At 37.3% G+C, this 22,722-nt stretch overlaps 1 protein-coding gene across 3 annotated transcripts in view; it reads right to left on the bottom strand.

Moving 5' to 3' along the window:
- Positions 1-22,722, bottom strand: part of SLC15A2 (solute carrier family 15 member 2) — a 36,505-nt gene that overhangs the window by 11,655 nt on the left and 2,128 nt on the right. The window contains exons 2-19 of one of the 3 annotated variants that reach the window (XM_029940712.1): positions 22,584-22,671; positions 21,865-22,006; positions 18,120-18,212; positions 16,934-17,033; positions 15,060-15,150; positions 14,718-14,795; positions 9,826-9,908; positions 9,315-9,401; positions 9,054-9,143; positions 8,917-8,961; positions 7,782-7,814; positions 7,011-7,099; positions 5,739-5,820; positions 5,059-5,193; positions 3,711-3,875; positions 3,514-3,560; positions 1,892-2,002; positions 997-1,093 (exon numbers count right to left, since the gene is read on the bottom strand). In XM_029940712.1, the coding sequence (XP_029796572.1) occupies positions 997-1,093; positions 1,892-2,002; positions 3,514-3,560; positions 3,711-3,875; positions 5,059-5,193; positions 5,739-5,820; positions 7,011-7,099; positions 7,782-7,814; positions 8,917-8,961; positions 9,054-9,143; positions 9,315-9,401; positions 9,826-9,908; positions 14,718-14,795; positions 15,060-15,150; positions 16,934-17,033; positions 18,120-18,212; positions 21,865-22,006; positions 22,584-22,671 (1,656 nt within the window). The remainder of the gene's footprint in view (positions 1-996; positions 1,094-1,891; positions 2,003-3,513; positions 3,561-3,710; positions 3,876-5,058; positions 5,194-5,738; positions 5,821-7,010; positions 7,100-7,781; positions 7,815-8,916; positions 8,962-9,053; positions 9,144-9,314; positions 9,402-9,825; positions 9,909-14,717; positions 14,796-15,059; positions 15,151-16,933; positions 17,034-18,119; positions 18,213-21,864; positions 22,007-22,583; positions 22,672-22,722) is intronic. The other 2 variants (XM_029940713.1, XM_029940714.1) reach the window with 2 other exon arrangements.

Raw genomic sequence — 22,722 nt, 5'->3', positions numbered from 1 at the left:
AATTAATTAAAAAAATATATGAAGAATGCTTACAACTCAATGACAAAGATAACCCAATTAGAAATTTGGCAAAGGATTTGAATAGACATTTCTCCCAAGCAGGTATGCAAATGGCCAATAAGTACATGAAAAGATGCTCAACATCATTAGCCATTAAAAAGATACATACCCAAACCATAATGAGACATTCCCACCTACTAGGATGGCTATAAAAAGACAGAAAAACAAGTATTGGTGAAGATGTGGAGGAATTGCAACCCTCATACATTATTGGTGGGAATGTAAAATGAAATTCATTTGGGAAAAGTTCCTAGTGGTTCCTCAAACGGTTGAAGGGGAAGGAGGAGGGGGGAAAAGAGGTGGTGGTGATGGAGGAGGGCACTTATGGGGAAAAGCACTGGGTGTTGTGTGGAAAACAATTTGACAATAAAATATTATGGAAAAAAAAATTAGAGTTACCATGTGACCCAGCAGTTCCACTTCTATGTATATATACCCAAGAGAAATGAAAATGTCCATGCAAAAACTTGTACAGTAATGTTCATAAAAACATTATTTATAATAGTGAAAAGGTAGAAATAACCCAAATGTCCATTAACTGATGAATTGACAAATAAAATGTGTTACATCTATACTATGGAAATTATATAGTAGTAACAAGAAATGAAGCACCAATACATGCTATGACATGAATGAGCCTTGGAGAATACACCAAATGAAAGAATTCAGACACAAAAGGCCACATATTATATCATTCTATATTTCTATCATATGCCTACAGCCAATGGTATCTATTTTAATGTCCCCTATAGAAACCTTAATAGGCTTTCTAAAGTCACGATAGAACCCATCACTTTACACTAGAAATAAGTATGTGGCCCTATACTGACACATAGTTTTCTTTGGATCCCAGGAAAAATACAGATACAGATATAGATATAAATATAGATACAGGTACATGGAAGGGGAGAGTAGGAGTGGTCATGAGTTACTTACATTAGTAATAACAAACAGATAAGTTGTACCAAAGTCTAGCAGACCCATATTCAGTGAAAAGTCCTTATCTTCTGTTCTACAATGTACTGCAGGGTATCTGGAACAGGAGAACTTTAGTTAGAATAAGCACCACAGCTTTTAGAAAAGCATTCCCATCTCCAGGGAAAGAGTGACCTCCTCTCTCTATTCATGATGAGTGAAGCTGCAAAACCATCATTTCTCTTTGAAGAGAAGTCTCTAGGAGTGATTTATTTTATTTTATTTTTTAAATAGTTTATTGTCAAATTGGTTTCCATACAACACCCAGTGCTCTTCCCCACAAGTGCCCTCCTCCATTACCACCACCTCTTTCCCCCGTCCCCCTTCAACCCTCAGTTCCTTTTCAGTATTCAATAGTCTCTCAAGTTTTGCGTCCTTCTCTCTCCTCAACTCTCTCTCCCTCTTCCTCTCCCCCTGGTCCTCCATTAGGTTTCTCCTGTTTTCCTGTTAGACCTATGAGTGCAAACATATGGTATCTGTGCTTCTCTGCCTGATTTATTTCACTTAGCATGACACCCTCGAGGTCCATCTTTCCTACAAACGGCCAGAGTGATTGATTTTAATGCCAGGTTTTTCTGACTCTGATCTGAGCTCTTCAAGCCTGTCAAGTATTACTTTTTTTTAACCTTATGCCTGAATAAAGAAGGCACAAATCATCTTCTTTTGTGGACTTCAGGCCCTAAATCTTCTCATCTTAGCCTTATGAATTTTTCTCAGCCAAGCTTTATGAATTAGTGAAATGGTGTAAAACAGGAAATTTGAGTATACTCAAAATCAATCCCCACACCTATATGCAAAGAAAACATTTAAAAAACAATTGATAAAAGTAAAAGGTCCACGAGGGTAATGCTCTTACTCTCCACTTTGTACAGTTGTGTAAGCAGACACACCATAGTCTTCACCAACACTGAGGGAGATATCTGCAGCCAGGGAGATGTTGACCTTTTTGTGTAAAGTATTAACAAACCTAAGGGTAGAAACATTGTCACACATCAGACAAACCGTCATAAACAGGGACACCTGTTTACCGCTATATCCCTAGTGCCTAGATCAGTTTTTGGCACACAAAATGTACATAATATATGTTGTTAAGTGGATGAATAAATGAACTCACATATAAGAAATAATCAGTAGTCTTAGCTATCCTTAACTTTCTCCTTCTTGAGGTATTAGCTTTCCATCTGCAATACCCTCACATGATCTCTACTAGGGATGGACACGATCATGATCATCCATGCAATCTGTTTTCTCACTAATCCAGTTTAGGTGCATCCAATTAATCACCCTCTTATAATGGTGGGATTCATCAATTGAGACTCCACTAAGAAAAATAATTATTTATAAATATATAAATATATATTAGTATTTACATAAAACTGATATAAAGTATATATCAGTATATAAGTGTGATTTGACTTATGCAAAATTCAGAGTCCCAACCCTTAGTAGGTTAAGTTATCATTTTGGAATCTGCAGATAATACTGGACCCTTCCAGAATGACCTTTTTAGTCTCTTAGGCTTGGGTTCTTAAACTGTTTCCTCAGTATGGGTTTTGGCATTTTGATAACTTTTCCCCTAATCTCTGGTCCACAAGATAAGAAGGGCAGTTTCTTCTAGAACCCCTAATGTTGATTCTGGCACTTAAGATGACCCTAGAAAGTTCCTTTCATCCTTTCTGGAGGTTCCTCTGTTTGTATGGCTCTCGACCCAGGGAAGCCCTATCCTCACTATTGCCTTACTTACTTTAAGATGTTTACTTTTTCTAAAGTATATTCAAAAGCAAATTATTATGACTGTTCCTCCCTTCAGTAAAGTTCAGACATTTCATTAAAAGTTCCCCTCTAAAGTGCTATTCTCAAGATAGCAACTACCTAATTTTGATGGCCATAAGATGTGCATCTCTCTACTTCATGCCTGATTCCTGCTACAGAGACCAGTGACCTCTCAGGTGCTCTATCTCTGTAACTTTCCCTGGACACCTGACATGATTTTTAGCCTTATCTGGATTCAAAACCAAAGTTATTACCTTTCCTACACCATGGGGCTTCTACAGGTTTATAAAAAACTCTGCTTTAAGAGCACAGTAACGATAAGAGATATTCAACTACCAACCATGAAGGGAGGATTATTTGCTCACTTCTAAATTTTTCTCTGGTAATCACAGAGAGGGAAGTACTCAGTTGTTTTCCTGAGAGCAAGGTAAGTGGATAAAATTCAACAAAAAAAGGATGTATCCATCAGCACACAGGGGGCATATATAGATACAGGGTCATCTTTTAATACCACTTGGGAGAGCAAGCCTATCTGCCTCTCATTGTCCTGGAAAATGCCTCTGATACCCATGCCCTTTATATTATAGGAGAGAGAATCCCTGTACAAGACAAATAGAATGTGAGGCTACTTTATGAAGCCCCACATACTAAAAGAGAGACAAAGATTCAAAACAGAGTAGCCCGGGGTCTCCTTGACATCCAAACCTCACAGCTGTCATCCCATTGGTTGTTTTGTTTTCTTCATCCTTAACCTGTAATAGAGGAAAGTAAAAATCAGCTACAGGTGACAACAAGGAACTGATAGTCAGAAAATCTGATCATCAGGCATATGTTTGGTAAGATATCATCGGGCCAGTCAAAATAAGATAACAATTTGGAACCTGGGCCATTCTTCAACTTACCATTATGCTGGAAATATTTTTTCCATCTTCTCGAATGATCAGACTGTACCAGTTCTTCTCTTCCACAGGATGTTTAGTGTAGACAGACAGATTGTGATATTTTAGGTAAAAGTGGGAATCCTGGCTTTTTGTCTTTAGGTGGAGTTGGGCATAGTGTGGCATCTTCTGTAGAATGAAGAAACTGTCACGCTCACCTTCTAATCCATTATAGGCATCATAGTCTCATAGCAGCCCAGGGCAGATGAGCTCATCAGATACTTTCAACTTTGCCCTTTAATCTAGTAATCCTATTTTTAGGAAATGCTATATGAGTGTAATTAGAGGCATGCATAAAGATTTATGAGTTAAGGATGTTCATTATGGGATTATGTATAATAATAAAAAAACTTAAAATACCTATAAAGAAATACTTCAATAAACTGTGATATATCCATAAAAGGAATATCATGTGTCCATTAAAGTCATATTCTCAAATTATCTAAGGACACAGAAGGATGCTTATGACATGATAAATGTTAAGAAAAAAAAATCAAAATTCAATATAGCAGGTGGAGTTTGAGTACTTTTTAAAAAATTAGTTTATTCATTTTTACAAAAATGCTAACTGATCATCTTTGGGTAGTGGAATTAGAGGTGATTTTTATGTCTTTCTACATACTCTTCAGTTTTCAACAATAGATGTATATTACTTTTATTATTAAAAATATTTTAAAATAAATACTTCAGAATATGTATAGTAATATTAGTGAAAATATACAAGTCAAATTCTTCCAGAGGATGTGATATTAGGAAGCAGTTTGGAAAACAATACAAATGACAACCCACTGAGAAGTTAAAATGTCTCTGACACCAAGAGCTTTACATATAACATTTATCCTTACAACAGCTTGTGGCATAAAAATTATTGCCATTTTACAGATGCTAAAACTGAGATTTAGAGATAAAATAGCTTGTCCAGGGTCTTATAGCTAAGGAATGGCAGAACCAGGAATTGGACTGGGGACAGTTTGACTCCATGCTTTTAATCATTATATTATGCTGTCACCTTGATGCATAATCTGAATGTGTTTCTTTTTTTTAATTTATTTTTAAAAATTAAAAAATTTTTAATTTATTTTTGAAAGAGAGGCAGATAGAGGTGAGCTAGGGTGGGGCAGAGAGAGAGAGAGAGAGGGAGACAGAATCCAAAGCAGGCTCTAGGCTTTGAACTGTCAGCACAAAGCCTGACATGGGGCTCGAACTCACCAACCATGAGATCATGACCTGAGCCGAAGTCAGGATGCTTAACCAACTGAGCCACCCACACACCCTTGAATGTGTTTCTAATTCATTCAAGTCCATATCTCACCTGAAAGGATCTGATGGACTCTTCCAACAGAGTATTGTTTTCATCTCCTAGTACTGTCACCTTTACCTCATCATCCGCCAGATTCAAGACTCGCAGGAAAATCTCTTGAGGACCAGGCTGAGGTGGGGTCATTCTCTTAGGACAGAGAAAGCATGTCAGAGTTACCAATGAGAACACATATCTCTATCCTATCTCTGATAGCCTAGTCCATCTAGTCAGGAGGACAGTTTCCTCTCTCTGAAGAGCATTTGGCTTGGAAAACTGTGATGGCAGTTTGGGGGCGCGAAACACCAGCTCAGTGCAGCAAGCACTGATGCTACATAACAAACTCCATGCTTTTTGACTCAGTTGTGGCCTCATACATGATTCACCAATAATGGCTATTTCATCTACCAATTATTCAAAAGCCTGTGTTCCCAAAGGGATGATTTGATATCTTGAGTATTAGTGTTTGGGAATTCCTTGACATTATACTCTGAATGACTCAGCTGGGAGGTGGGCCTCATTTTGCATTGCTGTTCTACTCCTATATCTATTCGTTTACCACAGAGAGTTATGATGCACCCTCTTTAGAACAGGTACTGTGCTAGGTCCCAGGCAACCAGGATCGAATAAATCAGAAGAGTTAATACCATAGATATGGCCTCGCCCACAGGGAGTTTAAGATTTATTGAACTCACATTAATTTTGATCTCTACAGCTGCTGCAACTGCAAATGCCAGGCTAGCAAGGATCATACCAACAGCCATTTTCCTAAGTGATCTGCAGAGGAAAGGGAGAGATAGTTATATCTAAACTTTAGATTCTAAAGGATAAAATCTAAACCCTCTAAGCCTACCATTAAAGACCTTTCCTGATTTGGTCCCAGCTACTCCTTACACTGAACAGTTCTCTGTTAATGCATCACATTTTCTCACCTCAACTTTTGTTTATGATGGTCTTTCTATCCATTATGTCATCATAACAAAAAATAATAGTAAAGTAGCCAGATAAATTGAACATTTGCTATATGCCAGGCACTATACATTGTTACCTCATTTTCTTCTTCTTCATAAGTCTCTCTTGACTCATTCAGCAGGAAGGACTCTCCTGTTCTATATTTCCCTGGCACTTTGCTTCCCTTCTTACTGCACTTAATATATATCACAGTGTGTAATAATTATCCTTGCATGTGCTCTACTCCCTTACTAAACAGTGAACTTCAGGGCTGGATCTATGCAGTTATATTTGCCTGGCATTCATGCTGAACTCGATAATATCTACTCAATTAATGAGTAAATGAAAAAAGGCCATTTGAATATAATAACATGGTCGTCAAAAAGAAATTGCTATTAAATCCTGAATTAGAGGAGGCTTAACAAGCATCCTATCAAATTTAAAAAGAATAACAATTTTTTTCTTTTTACGTTTTTATTTATATTCCAGTTAGTTAACACACAGTGTAATATTAGTTTCAGGTGTATAATATTCAACATTTCCATACAACACCCAGTGCTTCTATTCAGAATGGGGGGAAGCAGTAATTAGAGGGACAACTCTATTCCCACTCTTACCAGGTACCCACTTTGTTTAATATCGACAACAGAAGATTTAAAAGGATTAATTGTCATCATAGTCTTTAGACTTTGAAGAGGCAACATTCAAGAACTAAGCAACATGTTGACTTAGGAGTCTATTCTCACATGCTTTTGACTTTCCATGAAGCTTAGATCTACCTCTTCAACATCACACAGTTCAGTTGGCAATAATGGTTGGACTATCTATAGCAAGAATAGTTAGATCTAATTCCCATCCTCCAGTATCAATAGACATTTAGTTTAACTCAGACACATAGAAGCAGAAAAGTCATAAACCAAAACAAATAATAAGTAGAAAAGTACTGACATTGAGCCTTTATCAAGCTGAGCAAATAGTAAGTCACTTTAAGCAACAAAGGCATAGTGAGCACTTACGAGAGGTTAATTCCACATTTGGAAACCAGCCGATAAATGACAAGGTCAAACAATGGGATGAAGATAAGAACCAGAAGAGGATTTAGTACCTGTAACACCATGGTAAAAAGGATTAATCACATGTATTCTTCTACCTTGACTGTAAGTATGTGCTCTCATTTGCTTGTGTGTACGCTAACATTCAAACATACTTCCATCATATTGAGTACGAAATGATTCCACCTCTCTCAGTCCCTTGACACCCAGGACTCTATTTGCCCTGCATAGCACCTCAGCTTCTCAATATCCACAGAACCAGTTTCACTTTGAATCTGTTTTTCTGTCCAATCACTTGGGAGTTCTTCCCTCCCATTTTCACTTATCTTCTCCTGTTCCACAGCCCAAGGGAAAATGTCAAGGAGAAAAGGAGAGAGGAAGAATTGCGGATTATTAAACAAGGGTTAAAAAAAACTGGGAGTCACCAAGCTATGTTTTACTCACACAGCAAAGCCTTACACTTTATTGGACAATATTTCCAAAACACTGTCTTATCATGAAAAAAAAATCCAAGCTTCTACTTTTCCTGTGAGATAAAAATTCACTCTCCTTGGAGTTGGGCAGGATGTGAAATAGAAGGGTGGGGCAAAAGGAGAATGTTTTCACCCCTATCCTTAATCCTCCTCAGCATACAAGGAAACAAACATCCAGTTATATTTGGTAATCCTAATACGACAGGTAGAAGTATAGATAAGGAAGGCCATAAATCCTCATGAGTATAGAGAAAACTCCTACCTGCATCTGGTCAGGCTGAAGCACAAAAACACCCTGAAAAATTATAACAAATTACATTTGGATGGTGGCTAAAGACAAGAAAAGCTTAGATCAAAATTATTGCTAATTCGTAGGAGAGATACATAAGATAAAATCCACCAGGTCTTTAGTTCAGGGCCTTGGTTGCTCTTCTAAGGGTATTTGGGGAAACAGACTGGGAATGGTTTCAGGCAGTGCTTGCTGAAGGGAGATAGGCCTCAAGGAGAATTTTACCCTTCTGTGTACTATTGTTTTCTTGAGAGAGAATAGAGTCAGTGTGTTTTTGTTAATTTCAGTCATTGCAGTTGTAAGTAGTAATGTGCAAGGCAAGATGTCATGGTTAGTGTGAAGACTTCCACTAACACAGTGTTTCCAAAGTTGTTCTCTAGGGGGTCAACAAGAAAACAACCATAGTAAATCCTGGACAACCAGAGAAAGGGAAAAGGTAAAATTATATTTGGCAGGCTCCAAATAGACTGGTTAATAAAATCCACCATACCCTCTTCACAACAGAGATGGTAGAAAAACAATATCATAATCTAAGTAGAACAATTGAGAGTCTAGACGAGACTCTGAGTTTGCTAAAAAATGGACACTGGAGAAACAAAACAATGTTTACAACTTGCCCATTCCTTGTCCATGTACAAAGTACCATACTTCTAGGTCTTCTACATGAACCTGAGATGAGCTAAATGTGTAGTGGCACCAATCAAATCTGAGTCTACTATGCCTCAGGAAGGCTTAGAGGGAGAAAACATTCTCTATCCCAAGTCTGTATCATTTCATTTACTCTCTTCTCAGTACTTCCTCGTATACATTTAAACCTTTCCATCTTTACATTCCTGATTTCTAAAGATTCTGGTTTTTATTTCTAGACTAGCTTTTTCTTTATTTACTTAATTTTAATTTAAAAATTTTAAATATAATTTATTGTCTGATTGGTTTCCACACAACATCCAGTGCTCATCCCAACATAGACTAGCTTTTTAAACTTTTATGTTGAAGGGACCTTTCTTATTATCTTAAATCAGTTTTGGGGCAAAAACACAAAGAAATCAATTTTCTCTAGTATGAATTATAAAGAAAATAATAGACTTCTCTGAAAATCTTTTCTCACCAGATTCCCATTCATCCTCGTGGCCTGTAAGGTCCATCGTGAGCCCTAGGGCAGACAGATGCTGTTATGAGAAATTCCTTTCCTGTGAGAGGAAAGGGGCTGGAATAAGGGGTCGCTTTCAAAAGAACCATTCTTACCTGCTGATCCAAAAGAGCCCAAAACATGGGCAATGGGATATATAGGAATAGTACCCTGGTCAGGGCCTTCACATCCATAATGAGCTGCTTCTGCAAGAAAGAGAAAGAAGGAACAGGCTGAATTTCTAGACTTGGTTTTCTTGCTTAGAGTATAACTTTCCCAGAACAGTAAGGGACAAGGTCAAATGCAGCAAAAGGGAATCAGTTTGGATATTGAAAGTCTCTATGGAGGCATAAGATGTTTCTGCACTTCCAACTTACTGGGTATTTCTCAGCTGCCCAGTCCAGCCAGTGCTGTCGCTTTGGAAAGTCCCCAGAGCGGTTGTTGAAGCGGTTGGAAATAGCAAACTAGGGTAGAGCATAGGTATCCGAAGAGTGACAAAAAGAAAACATCCCATTCCTTTTCTAATTCATTCTCTCTTCTCTCAGATACACACATTTTAATTGACTTACTCCAACTCTTTGATTTCATCAGACATTGATTCAGAAGAATATTTCAGATATACTTTTAAACTATCCCTGCATCCTATTGGCTATATTACATATACACATCAGAAGATTTTTGCCAATTAAAAAAATGGTTACATTATTTTTTACTTAATGATTAAGTAGAGGCACAATGCAAGATTGATTAATCTCAGTTTGCCAAAAGGTACAGAAGTATAACAGAGGTCATTGGGGAAAATGTATACCCATGTTTGAAGGCCTATATGCTCTGCATAGCATCTCCTTCCCATTGATTGAAAAGGACAGGTGAACAATTCAGACTTACCCAGATACACTTGACAACTTGAGTCACTATGTTTCCTTCAGGAGGTGGTTTTCTGTATATTTTGCTTCCCATTGCAAACACAACTGCAGTTGATACACAAGCAAGATTCTTAGCTTCTCATCTAGCACATTCAGTCAATACGAAGGACAGACTGCTGAAGTGTTAGGAGTGACTGGCAAAGCTTATAAAGTGAGGGGACTGACTTAAACTTCCTGACTTTGGAATTACACAAATTATGGGAGCCCAGAGAAGAATAAAATGGTCAATTGTTAAGAGAAGTAATCTGTTGAGCCTTTCCTGTGCCACAGAAATGGAAGTCTTTTCTGAATTCTGTCTTCTTCCTCCATCTCTACATCTGATATGTTACCAACTTTAATTAAGACTCTCTTAAACATATTTCCTATCTGCCCCTCTTTTGCATTACTACTGCTAAGACTCTTGTTTAGGACCTTACAACCTCTACCCTGGATGATTAAAATGGTTGTCAACTAGTTTTTCAATCCCTGGTCTCTTCCTTCTCTTACCTGATACCAAATTAAAACCTTCTTTCTAGGACCCACCTACAAAGCCCAGACTCCTGGCATGAAAGCCTTTCCCAAATTCATTATTATCTTCATGGCTATTATTACCACTATCCATCTATTGAAGGTTTATTATTATATGTAAAATGTTAAGCATTTCATATACATTAACAGATTTAATCCAAATATGTACTACTCTCTCCATTTTATTGCAGATATTGAAGATAAAAGAAATTAAGCAATTTGTACAGATTACATAGCTAGAAAATGCCAGAAACTGCATTAAATTTTTTAATGTTTATTTATTTTGGGGGAAGAAAGAGAGAGAGAGGGAGAGAGAGAGAGAAAATGAGTGTGAGAGGGGGCAAAGAGAGAGAGACACAGAGAATCTGAAGCAGGCTCCAGGCTCTGAGCTGTCAGCACAGAGCCCAACACGGGGCTTGAACTCATGAAATAGGAGATCATGACCTGAGCCAAAGTCAGATGCTCAACTGACTGAGCCACCCAGGTGCCTCCAGAAACTGCATTTTTGACTTGAGGCTTGTCTGATTCAAAAATCTATGCTCTTAACCACCATAAAGCATCTCATTCACTCATTCCTACACTACACATTTTGCTAGATTAAAAAGAGACATGACCCCTGTGGAGCTCACCTCAATCTTTTACCCACTTTATGTATCATTATTTTCCATTTTTATGCATCAGAATGCCTGAGTCCCCTTATTTTTCTATACCTTAACTTTCTAGTTAACTAAGAGTTTAACTCTCAGTCAGATTCACTTTATCCCATGTTCTTCATTCATCCTCTCAGTTTCCCCAAAGCTTCTCCAAATAGCACCCTTTACCTATCATAGGCTTCTTATTGTTGACAGAAAAAACAGTTAAGAGAAAGGATGCTAATTCTGGGAGACAAGTGGGTAGGTAAAGAGGTATCTAGACAAAAGGAAGATTTTGGAGGGGAAAATAGACCACTCCTAAAATTAAGAATGATCCTAGAAAGAGGCTGGAAATCTCAATAATGGAATGGACAGTGGACTGATGAAAGGAAGGCCAGGTAATTAGCTGGATAAGATCACACTTAAATTTCGAAGCCACTTAACTGAAGAAGAGAAGTAGGAACCTTAAGTTTCTCTACTAGTTCCTTCTTGCAGTAGATGATGTTGCCTCCTATTTCACAAAGGAAACAGAGGCCTTCAAATGGAAATTGTCTCAACTTCCTGTCACCAAATCTATTAATTCCTATATCCACACCTATTCTCTTCTCCCTCCAGTTAGTTGAAGGTAACCTCCTCTGCACAAAGGTAATTCTGCCATGTGTGCTTTCATACCGATTATACTTTTTCTCACATCTTCAACCTCTTTCTCTACTGGAGTCTTCCTAACGATATTTAAGCATGCCCAACATCTTCTCTTGACTCCATGTCCCATTCAGTTATATATACCATTTTCCCTTTCTTACCTCTTATTCATTTCCCATTCTACTCCAATCAGTCTTGAATCCTCCAGTCTACCATAACTGATATCACCAAATTAGTGACTTTTTGTTGCTATATTCAATGGGGATTTTTCTCCCTTATCTCACTTTCCCACTCAGTAACATTTGTTACTTTCAACAATTCCCTTCTTGAAATCCTCTTAGAATCCAAGAGAACTCTTACCATTTTGGCCATTCCTTCTTTGTCTCATTCGTGAGCTTTTCCTTTTTACCTGCCTTGTAATACTTGTATTCCTGGGGGCTCTATCCTAGCTCTCTTTTTACTTTAGTTTTACTATCTCTTAGTTATTTAATCTATTTTTTGGGCTTAATTGCTCTTCATACACTACTAGCTCCAGATCTTTATCTATAGCTGAAACATTTTTTCTGAGCTCTAAACCTGTTTTTCCAGATAGCTCTTTGGTAACCCCAATTATATTTTCAAAGATCTAAAATGTAGTGTATCCCAAACTAAATTAATTAGTGTAATGATCCCACTATCTACCTAATTGCTCAAGTCAGAATCCTAACATTCAATGTGGATTTATCTTCTCCATCACTTCATATTTCTAACTATATTAGTTTTGTCAATTTTATAAGGCCTGAGACTAGTCTGACCTGAGTGAGCACAAAATTTAAAATCATGCCAAAAATTCAGTAATCAAGATAAATAATATCCTTGCTTCACCTTTAACCCATTCTTTCTCCACATTATAGTCAGTGACACCACTGAGAAATAAAAATATAACAATCATTCCTCTGTTCAGAATCTTTTTGTAATTCCCTACTGTTCTCCTGATAAAGTTCTAATTCCTTAATGATTGAAAAGGCCCTTTGTTATCTGGTTTCTGTCACTTTTTCCTCTTTATCTTTCTTTCTCATTTATACCTGGGGCAATCTGGAATTCCTCTAAGGCCTTCAGATATGTCACAAATAGGGGACGGGCCAGTGGCGTAATGGATAACGTGTTGGGCTACGGATCAGATATGTCACAAATATGACTCATTTCCTTGTCATTTTTAATTAACCGCTGCTAATCTTTTAGGCCTCATCTTAGATACCGTTTCTTTAGGCAAACATTTTCTGGGCTTCAGAGTCAGACATCCTCCTTTTGCATTCCTACAACTTTTTCTGTACTTCCCTCGTTGTGACACTGATCATACTGTATTGTAAATTCTTGTTTACATGTCTGTCTCCCTTTTCCTGCTGGACTACATAATTTTTTGAAAGCAAAACTCTGTGCTCTCTAATTCACCAATGTGACCCCAATTTCTAGCATGGGATTTGACAAAAGGTTCATTAAATAATTTTTGTTGAATCAATGAATGAAAAGAATAGATGAATAAATTTATAGTGAAAGGCCAGAGAATTGAGTTATTTGTACCCAGAAAACTGAAGCAGTTGACTAATAATGACACCTAACATTTGTTTAACATTTCATAATTTATAAAACATTTAACTTAAAGCATCTCTTTTGATCTTCATAATTATTCTGATATGTTAATATTATTATTGTGCCATGATCTAGAGAAGGAGACAGAGCACTAAGTGGAAAACCAGGATGGTATTTGGGAAAATGTTTGGCTTCAAATGGAGAAGGAAGCAGGGAATGTATTATCACAGTTCTCCTGGAATAACACAGAAGTTTCCTTGGAATTAGAATTAGAATCTGAGTATTACTATTAACCACCCCCTGGTAGGAAATAATCAGGACTGAACATTGAGTCTCTGGGTTCTTTCTTTCTCTATTGAGCTCTTTATGTGTTGCACTGGATACCTTCCAGGGGGGTGTCACCCAAAGGCTCAGAGTGAGAACAGGTTTCCAGGTCAATGATTAGGAACAATCACGTCCAAGTTTCCCCTTAGACTGCATAAACTAAGCAACACACACACACACACACATCCTCTTTCCTCTTCCATTATTGGGTTGTCAGTGGTAAGGAGATGCCATTTGATCTAAGTTGCATTAGTTTCCACCTACTCATCCAACTCCCCTCATTCTCTTTGATCAAGAGAAAATTTCTGGGGAGCATTGAAGAGCAGGGCAGAAACAGCTAAACCTAGAAGCTACTTTAAAAGAATTAAAAATATATTCTAATTACCAGATAAAGAACTATCAGATAAAATAAGCTAGTTTGAGAGAAAGGATTAATTATCTTCCTTGCTTCCTTACATATTGTAGTGTAGAACAGTGGATCTCAGCCTTGACTACACATTAGAATCACCTAGATATTTAAAAAATTATGGATACCTAGCCTCCATCCTCCAGAGATATTGATTTAATAGCTCCAATATAAGGCACAGGGATTTGTCTTTTTAAAAGCTCCCCAGTGGGGCGCCTGGGTGGCTCAGTCGGTTAAGCAGCCGGCTTCGGCTCAGGTCATGATCTCACAGTTCGTGGGGTCAAGCCCCACGTCGGGCTCTGAGCTGACAGCTAGCTCAGAGCCTGGAGCCTGCTTCGGATTCTGTGTCTCCCTCTCTCTCTGACCGTCCCCTGATCGCGCTGTCTCTCTCTCTGTCTCTCAAAAATAAATAAAAGACATAAAAAAAAATTAAAAGCTCCCCAGAAAAATTATTGGTTGTGTAACCTTGGACATGTTTTTCTCCTTCCATCTTTCCTTTATTTCTTTCTTTTTTCCTCCTTTCTTTCTTTCTCTCCCTTTCATTCTCTCCCTTTCTTTCTCTCTCTCACTCTCTCTTTCTTTCTGACTTCATTCAGTTTCTGACTTCATTCAGTTAATTTATCTCCAATGTCTAGAGAAAATCTCTATAATAACACTTACATAATAGGGTTAGTGTGAGGATTGAATGAAATAGTTTGTGTAAAGTGCTTAGATGATGCTTTTCATGTAGCAGGCATAAGTGATTATTAATTTCCTCTGTCCCAGTGCACTTACCAAGAGCTATCACCATTAGTAATCCTGGAACTCCAAAAGCCAATGCATAGCAGTCTTCCCCAAAACACTGCACATCTCCTAGGCCAAAAAAAGTAACCTTCAATCTTGAGACTGATGTTCTACTTTGCAGCCTCAGGTTTGTGACATTGTAGACATAATCATCCTCTTTCTTTGCATCACCTAATCCATAATCTTTCTTTAGGCCAGACAAATCAAGATTAAAAGAAATTCTCAGATTTTCAAGTCCTTGTAAAAGTAGAGAAAGAATAGCTGCATGCCTTGAAAAGACTTTTGACTGGTCAGAGGAAAACCTTACACAAGCCCCTTAGAAAAGATTCTAACCTCTCAGCATCGGTGTAATAAATGTAGAAATCAAGCTCCCTGCATTGATGGAAAGGTAGAAGACTGAGAAATATCTAGTCCGTTCCTCTGCCTGGAAAACAAGAAAACAAGACAGATTATCAGTGCAATGTGCCTCCATGCTCATGTCCACCCTATGTTCAGACTAAGCTGGAGGTACATACACAGAAACAAATTCGGATATTGCCTCCATGATATCTGAAAATCATATTAGATATCTTAAAACATAACCCATACAAATATTTACCCATCTTTCAAACCCATTACAAGCATCTTTAACACTCTTATATCCCTCCTGAGTGAAAAATGATCATCCTATACACTATGCCACTTGTGTCCTATATATGTCTATCCTAATATTAATTTCTTTGCATTAAATGTCTGTTTCATTCAGTAGGCTGAGAGTTCCTTTAGAGCAGAAATCATATCTTGCTCATTTCTGCATTCCTACTACCTAGCATAGTACCTGATACATATTACAGACTCAAAACATTTTTATAGACTGAATTAAATTAAGTGAATGAATTAAATAATAGATTTTATGGAATATATGGTATAGGAATAGTGTTAGAACACAGGACAGAGGATTAAATTGTTGATCAAGCAGGGTAGTTCACCTAGTGCTTATGGGAAGTCTGCCGGAGAGTATAAAAGGAAGTCTGTAGGCTTAGAAGTGGTTGGTGGAAACTTGGAGGTAAGGTTTGTCGTGTTATTGAAATATCTTTGTGGAGCAGTTACCAAATGAAGCAACTTTAAAATAAAGTGTTTTTTTTTTAAATTTTGTTATGCTTCATTACGGCACCGCAGATCATTGCTTGACATGGTAACATAATCTGTCCTTCTCTATTTTCTGTTTGTAGTGTTTGTGTCCCCTTTTAAGTCTATTCCACTCACCTATTTGTACAGTTCATTGTGCATAGAATCCCAAAGTTTGCCAAAGGTCAGTATTTCTCCAAAGTCAGCAAGCAATTATGATCTATGGTACCCCGGACAGATAGAGAACATAAAATAATAACTCAAGTGGTCCAAAGGGGAGGAGATACACAAGAAGCAGGACACAGAGAAAGAACACAGAGAGAAAAAACAGAAAGATGAGAAATCGCTCTAGACGAGGGAATAATACATGAAGACAGACAAAAAAAAAAAAATGGAGAACAAACAAGAGAAAGCCAAAAATGTTGCCTATTTAAAAATAGACTATCTTCCCTGCCTAATTATCAAGCTTCCTCATTTGAGTCTATTTGTAGCTTATTAATACTAGCCCCCCCACCCCCCCTTAACAGTGGAAAGTAAGAAAAGAGGGAATGATCATTCAGACAAGTTCACCTATAGAATCTCATTCTGTTTTATTCTGAATGATCATTTCCCCCTTTCACAGGATTTCAGCCAGAGATGCTTAGATCATCTCTACACAGCTTATTACCTCCCATTCCTGAAGCACCTACCAAGTTTCTTCTTAAATTCTTCAACTGAGAGTAAACTCACTACTTCAAACTCTATTTGAAGCTTTTCCTTCCATGAATCAAAAAACTTCTTATAGCTTTCACCCACTAGTTCTGGTTTAATTATTATTAATATCCATAGATAGTTACAATATTCTCTTTAATTCTTATCTTATCCAGGCTGAATATCTCCAATTCCTTCAACCTTTCTTCATAAGGTGTGTTTTAGTCCATTCACCGCCCTGGTCACTTTCCTTTGAACGTGTTTTAATGTTTCTATTAATGACCAGTACCCAGCACTTAACAGAACTCCTGACCTGTGGATTGCTTCAATCTTGGCCAATAGCTACCTGCCAGGTACATTTTTTAATGCCTGCTCTACATTCTTGAAAACACAAATAACAGGGCTCTTACGTGTTTTTCTTCAAACTGGTCTCCACCGAAAGCTGCCACGCAGGGCTTGATACCTCCTGTCCCCAAAGCTATTAGACTCAGGCCAACCAATGATAAGACTCTGAAATGATGAGGTAAGAATATAACCATAGTGATATGAAACACTATGCAGAAACTATGCAGAAATTGCAGAAATTGGATGTACAAGAGCAAAGATTCCCTTCACATTTCTTCACATTTCTGCAGGCACTTTCCATCTGCCTTCATTCCTTGGAGAGACACAGGGACACTTAATCTTTATGACCCTTGAGCCTCTGCCAGAAAGTATGTATTGCTCGGGGGCATTTTGTCCCTGATCGTGCAATAGATAGAGGCAGATACTGAAGGAATTCTAAAGTTAAAGCACTGTTGTCAATCTTGTCTTAATTTAAGGGATAGACCAACAGAAGGACCTTATAAACAGCTATACCATATACCTCCCCGAACCACAAAACAAAATGTTAACTTTCTTTATGATTAATAGGAGAAGGGTCACTGTTTTTGATGGGACACCGAGAAGGAGGTATCTAAAATTTATTAAATTTTAAAAATTTTAATTCATTGGGTAAAGACATATATAGATACATTATAAACATGAATACGTATGATCTACTTCTGGAACAACTGTAACCTTCCTCTCTACTGAATGAATCAACTGACACCAGTATGTACCAAATGCCTCTGGCCTGATAAACATCAGTAGCTTAAGAGGGATAGAGCAATTGGAATATGTGGAACTTAAATGGAAATTATCCAAGCTTTGAATAGGATTCCTACAATGTACTATAAGGAAATATTATGCACATTTTAAAGTCCTAACATAGTACAGATGTATGGGTGGGTGAATAGGTGGGTAAAATGGGGGGGCATCAGATTTTAATTATTGTCTTCAAGCATATGATGAGTTTTTATGAAAAGGAAACTAGCTAGGCATTCTACAAGTCTCCAAACATTTAGTAAAAACAAATGAGGACAGATAAAGCCGGCAAAAGTTCAACTGGTCATATAATAATTTTTTTTCTCAACCATTTTGGTAATAAAACAATAGGTTGGAAAATAAAGGGACTCTCTGGTAAGAAAATAGAAAATCACCTGTAATGAATGTGTGAGACATTGACCAGTCTAATGGAAAAAAAAATTGTTTCATTTATTCCATGATTTTACTCACATGTGTACCATTTGTCCCCCCAGGATGGGCAAGGCACCCAAGGACTTGACCACATGGCCAAGTACATACACCAAGGAGAGATAGATGATTGTCCTGTTGAGAGAGTTAAATCAGTCAGTCTACAAACAGGATTAAGGGACTTGAGTAATATAGATTCAAGAGTTCATACTGTTCTCAGTGCCAGAATAAATGGAATGGCAGGAGGAAGGGGTGGAGGAGGAAAGAATTACCTGAGAAATGTACATAGATATAGTAATGGTAATGAAGTAAACAGACCAGAAAAAAGAGAGAGCAACTGTTTACCCAGTAGTGTTTGAGGTAATGGGCATTCCCTTCAAGCTTCTTTCTCATATACGACCTGTGTTTTTCCCCACTCACTCCACACAAACACAGAGCATCCACAGGCTGGATTGGCAGCAAATGATATTTTAAACTAGGAGAACCAGGACAATATGATACTTTGACTAGAGGTGTTGTTATCAAGGAATGTCTTTGGCTCTAGAAATCAATAGGGATCAAGAAAAAACTGCAGGTAAATAAGAAAAAAGAATGAGTAACATAAAGAACTTTCTTTAAATCCAACCATTGGGATGGATAAAAAGGCTCTCAGGTTCAGCCTTGAACCTACAAGCCTTTACTGGAACACTTGGGCTAATTGTAATCCCCACCACAGTTACCTCATGTTCAGGTTACCAAGGGTAAGAAAGGAATCAGGGACTATGAATAGACTGCCCAGTGATAAAGGTCATGCAGTTGGTAGGGACTTCTTGTGTTGTTTTTACAAGAAATCTGAATGGCAAATAGGAAGTGGAACAGTGAAGAATTCTAGGAAAAACATATGTAGAGATTTACACACTTATATATGGCACACTATTACCTATACAGTATATTCCTATGTGCATTGCCATGGCAGCATTCTCTTTATATATAAGTAGAATGTTAGTACTAGAAAGAACCTTGGAAATCATATAGTTTACACCTGTGATTTTAAAGTGTTATATGCAAAAAAAAAGTGTTATATGCTAATGTGGAAGATAAAGAATGAAATGAAGATATCAGAGAGTAGCTGGATATGCCATCAATCTCAGGTTGTGAATTTCTTATTCTAAATGCCTACTCTCTTTAGGTTGGCTCTCCAGAGAAGGGACCTTAGAGAGTTTATTAGGGCAAGTGGGGTATGAGAGATTGAGTAACTGATCCAGGGCATTAATTCCCTAGGGCAATTAATATCAGAGGGAGGGGACAGGCTTTCCCAAAAAGTCTTGTAGCAGCCTCTTCTAGAGAGGAGGTTTTTGTTGCTGTTGTTGTTGTTGTTGGAATAAAAAGAATAAATAGAAGAGGAATGAAAAGGGACTGAAAAAAAGGCCAGTTATCATGAACCCAAAAGAGATGTTCTCTGCTAGATCATCAGAGAGGAAAAAAAACAATAGGAGTGTAAGCTGGAGTAAAAGGGTCTGAGTAGGGAGATCAGAGCGATATCAGATTGTTGTACTAAATGGATGAGGGAAATATAAGTGGTTTAGAAAGAAAATAAGCAACATTTTAGATGAAAGGTTCAGGAAATTAGTCTAGGATAGGAAGAATATAAGAGAGGAAGCGAATGACAGGAAACTTTAACAGAAAGAGAAAGAAGTCAAAATAAAGTTGGACATTCTATATTTGAAAGGGGGTCAATGAAATCCTAACCATAGGAAACAAAGTTTTTTGGATAGACTTGACCAATCTTCCATTTGCAAATGAGGAAGGTGAAATCCAGAGAGGTCAAAAAACTTCCTAGAGTGATATTCTAATTAATTAGTATTAAGGTTAGGTCTAAAACGTCTACTTTCTAACTTATAGCCCAGTGTTCCTTCAGTTTTAATATAGACAAGCTAATGTGGAAAAGGAAAGGACAGAGGGAGAGGTTTTAAGTTTTATTTCACCACCAAAGCCATTTTTAATTAGAGCTTAGGAACTGAGAAGGAATGTGTACAGCAATGTCAGAGAAAGAACCTAGAATGAAGAGGGTCAGCTCTGATGAGACAAAAACATATAGGAGAGGGAAAGGACATGCTATACACCTATTCAGAGAAAGAGAAAAAAGATGGTAATAAACACATTTAAGAGAGTGGTTGTAAGTCCAAACCAATAGGCATGGGACACAGAGTATAAAAATAGACCAGAGACTATGACTAAAAATGTTGGTTCTCTTAAAAGCAACCTGACATAAAAAAATGGTGTTCTGGCATGTAGTTAACCCTCTCAGTAGATGTTTACAGAAATCATGAAAAGCCATATCTGTGCTTCAATTTTTTTTTTTATTTATTTATATTTTAATTTTTTAATGTTAATTTATTTTTTAATTTTTAAAATTTACATCCAAGTTAGTTAGCATATAGTGCAACAATGATTTCAAGAGTAGATTCCTTAATGCTCCTTACCTATTTACCCCATCCTCCCTCCCACAACCCGTCCAGTAACCCTCTGTTTGTTCTCCATATTTGCGCATGCTTCAATTTTAAAGGAAGTCATTTTAAAAATAAATGGAAGTACTATGGCATTTATGGGAGTCTTTTATTCTATAACTGAATAAAGATCATGGCTTATACTTTTTTTCTGCATATAGTACCAATTTCTTATCTGGATGGACTTGGTAACCAATATTACATAAGTAGCAAACATAATCTACCATCTTTCTTTCAAGTCAGGAAACTGTATTCATTACTGTGTTATGGCTATAGCTATACATTAAATGCTGAGTAAACACATTAGAACAATGAATATATATAAGCCAAGTGAGATATAAACCAATGTTTACTAAAGAGGATTCCTTGTTATACTAGGTCCACAAAATATCCTGAAAAAAATACCCCATAGTGAAATAAGTTTGGGAATCACTATATACCATAACTTTCTCTTAGAGGCTATATAGTGTGTATTAGCATGTTAGAGGCTAAAAGAAGTCATGCAGTAAGGAAATCTTTTTAACTGTTTAGCCTAGCATTTTTCAAACTTATTTGACCATGAGAGACTTATCTTTCTATATTATACTCATTGTATCCTAACCAATTTCAACAAAATGCCCTTTGAGAAATAATAATAAGACAAATCCATAGATGGCAAGGCCATGGAAAATAAGTTGGGAATGGACAGCCAAGATCCATCTCTAGTCTCTGAGGGCAATGTTGTAGGGGAAACTATAACATCCCATAAATGTCTCTTGGTGCTATTTTCAGAGACTTAAAAGATTCAGAACTGAATAGACCATCAGTATAACTCTTGAAAATATTATATTCTTAAGGAAACCACAGAAAGAGGTTAGAGAAAAGAAACAGTAAAACAACTAGAAGAGGGACTCATAAGAATATACTAAAGGAGTTGGTATGATTCACTCTGGAGAAGAGATGGAGAGTATATTGAATAACTACATTGAGATCTCTAAAATTATAAATTTTCTTGTGGGTAGCAGTCTTTATCATCCCTGAGATCAGAACAAGAATTGGTCTTAAACTATAGAATGGAAGATCAAAATTAGATTTAGGAAAAATAAAAATAAAACAATTCCTGATTGAAAAGGATGCAAAAAAAATTGCAAAAAAACTGGTAAGGAAGAGAAATAGTCTTTCTGTGTTGTCAGTCTTAGAAAGATAGTTATTTGTCATGGATGACACAAGTATATTCTTGCTTGGAAGCAAGCAGCAAGAAGTGGAAGCATCTCTGCACAATTAATCTGCAATGTGGGGATGTGACCCCCCATCTTCCTTACTTGAATTTTCCCAGCCATGAGTCAGCAATGGCTGCTCCCAGGATGGGAGTGAAATAACAGAGGCTGCTGAAGGCATGGTATATAGATGTGGAGGTGTCTTCATTCCAGTGCAGGAAATACAGGAAATACAGGGTGAGCACAGCTGAGGTGAAAAGGGACAAACAAAACAAGACAGATGCATTAAAGTGATTTATGGAGAAATATATTTCATCTCTGGTCTTTGAAGGTGATCTTGACCTTCAACACTCCTATCAGTGAAGGGGACTGAGGGGTGACCGTCACGCAGTGGAAACAGGGACCATGGACGTTGTTAGAGTGAATGGGGCTATGCTTTGTGTACAAATGAGATTATTTCTCCCTATAGCCAAGGTACATACATAGCATTTAAGCTAATCACAAAGATGTTTCCAATGTCATGGCCTTCTCTTTCCCAACAATATTGTTCAGAGACCTGAGAAACAGATAGGAAAATGAAAGTTTCCATACTTATATTCTTACAGTTTGTGTTCTGGTTTCTTTTAGGCCTTTCTGATTCTAGCTTGTATTAGTTGAAGTGGTGAAATCCCATGCAGTATTTATTGGCAATGTTTGCCAGAGGAAAAGACCAATTTGGATAAATGTAGAAAGTGTGAATAAGGGAAATAAGTACAAAATAAGGGAAATAAGTACATGGGGTAAGGGTGAATGGAGAAGAGGAAGGCTTTGGGACACAAAATTACCTTTCATGCCATAATATGAAAAGCGCTCGCAGAATTCATTCACCACAATGAAGGCAATGCTCAGTGGATAGTTGGAGCCACAAATTTTCTATGAAACAAAAAGGCAGTTGTTCAAGCATGAGCGTTCCCTGTCTATTTA

The sequence above is a fragment of the Suricata suricatta genome, chromosome 5 (assembly GCF_006229205.1).
Source record: "Suricata suricatta isolate VVHF042 chromosome 5, meerkat_22Aug2017_6uvM2_HiC, whole genome shotgun sequence".
In the NCBI taxonomy this organism is placed as follows: Eukaryota; Metazoa; Chordata; class Mammalia; order Carnivora; family Herpestidae; genus Suricata; species Suricata suricatta.
The sequence above is the reverse complement of the archived record's forward strand: the minus strand, read 5'-3'. Positions and strand labels throughout refer to the sequence as shown.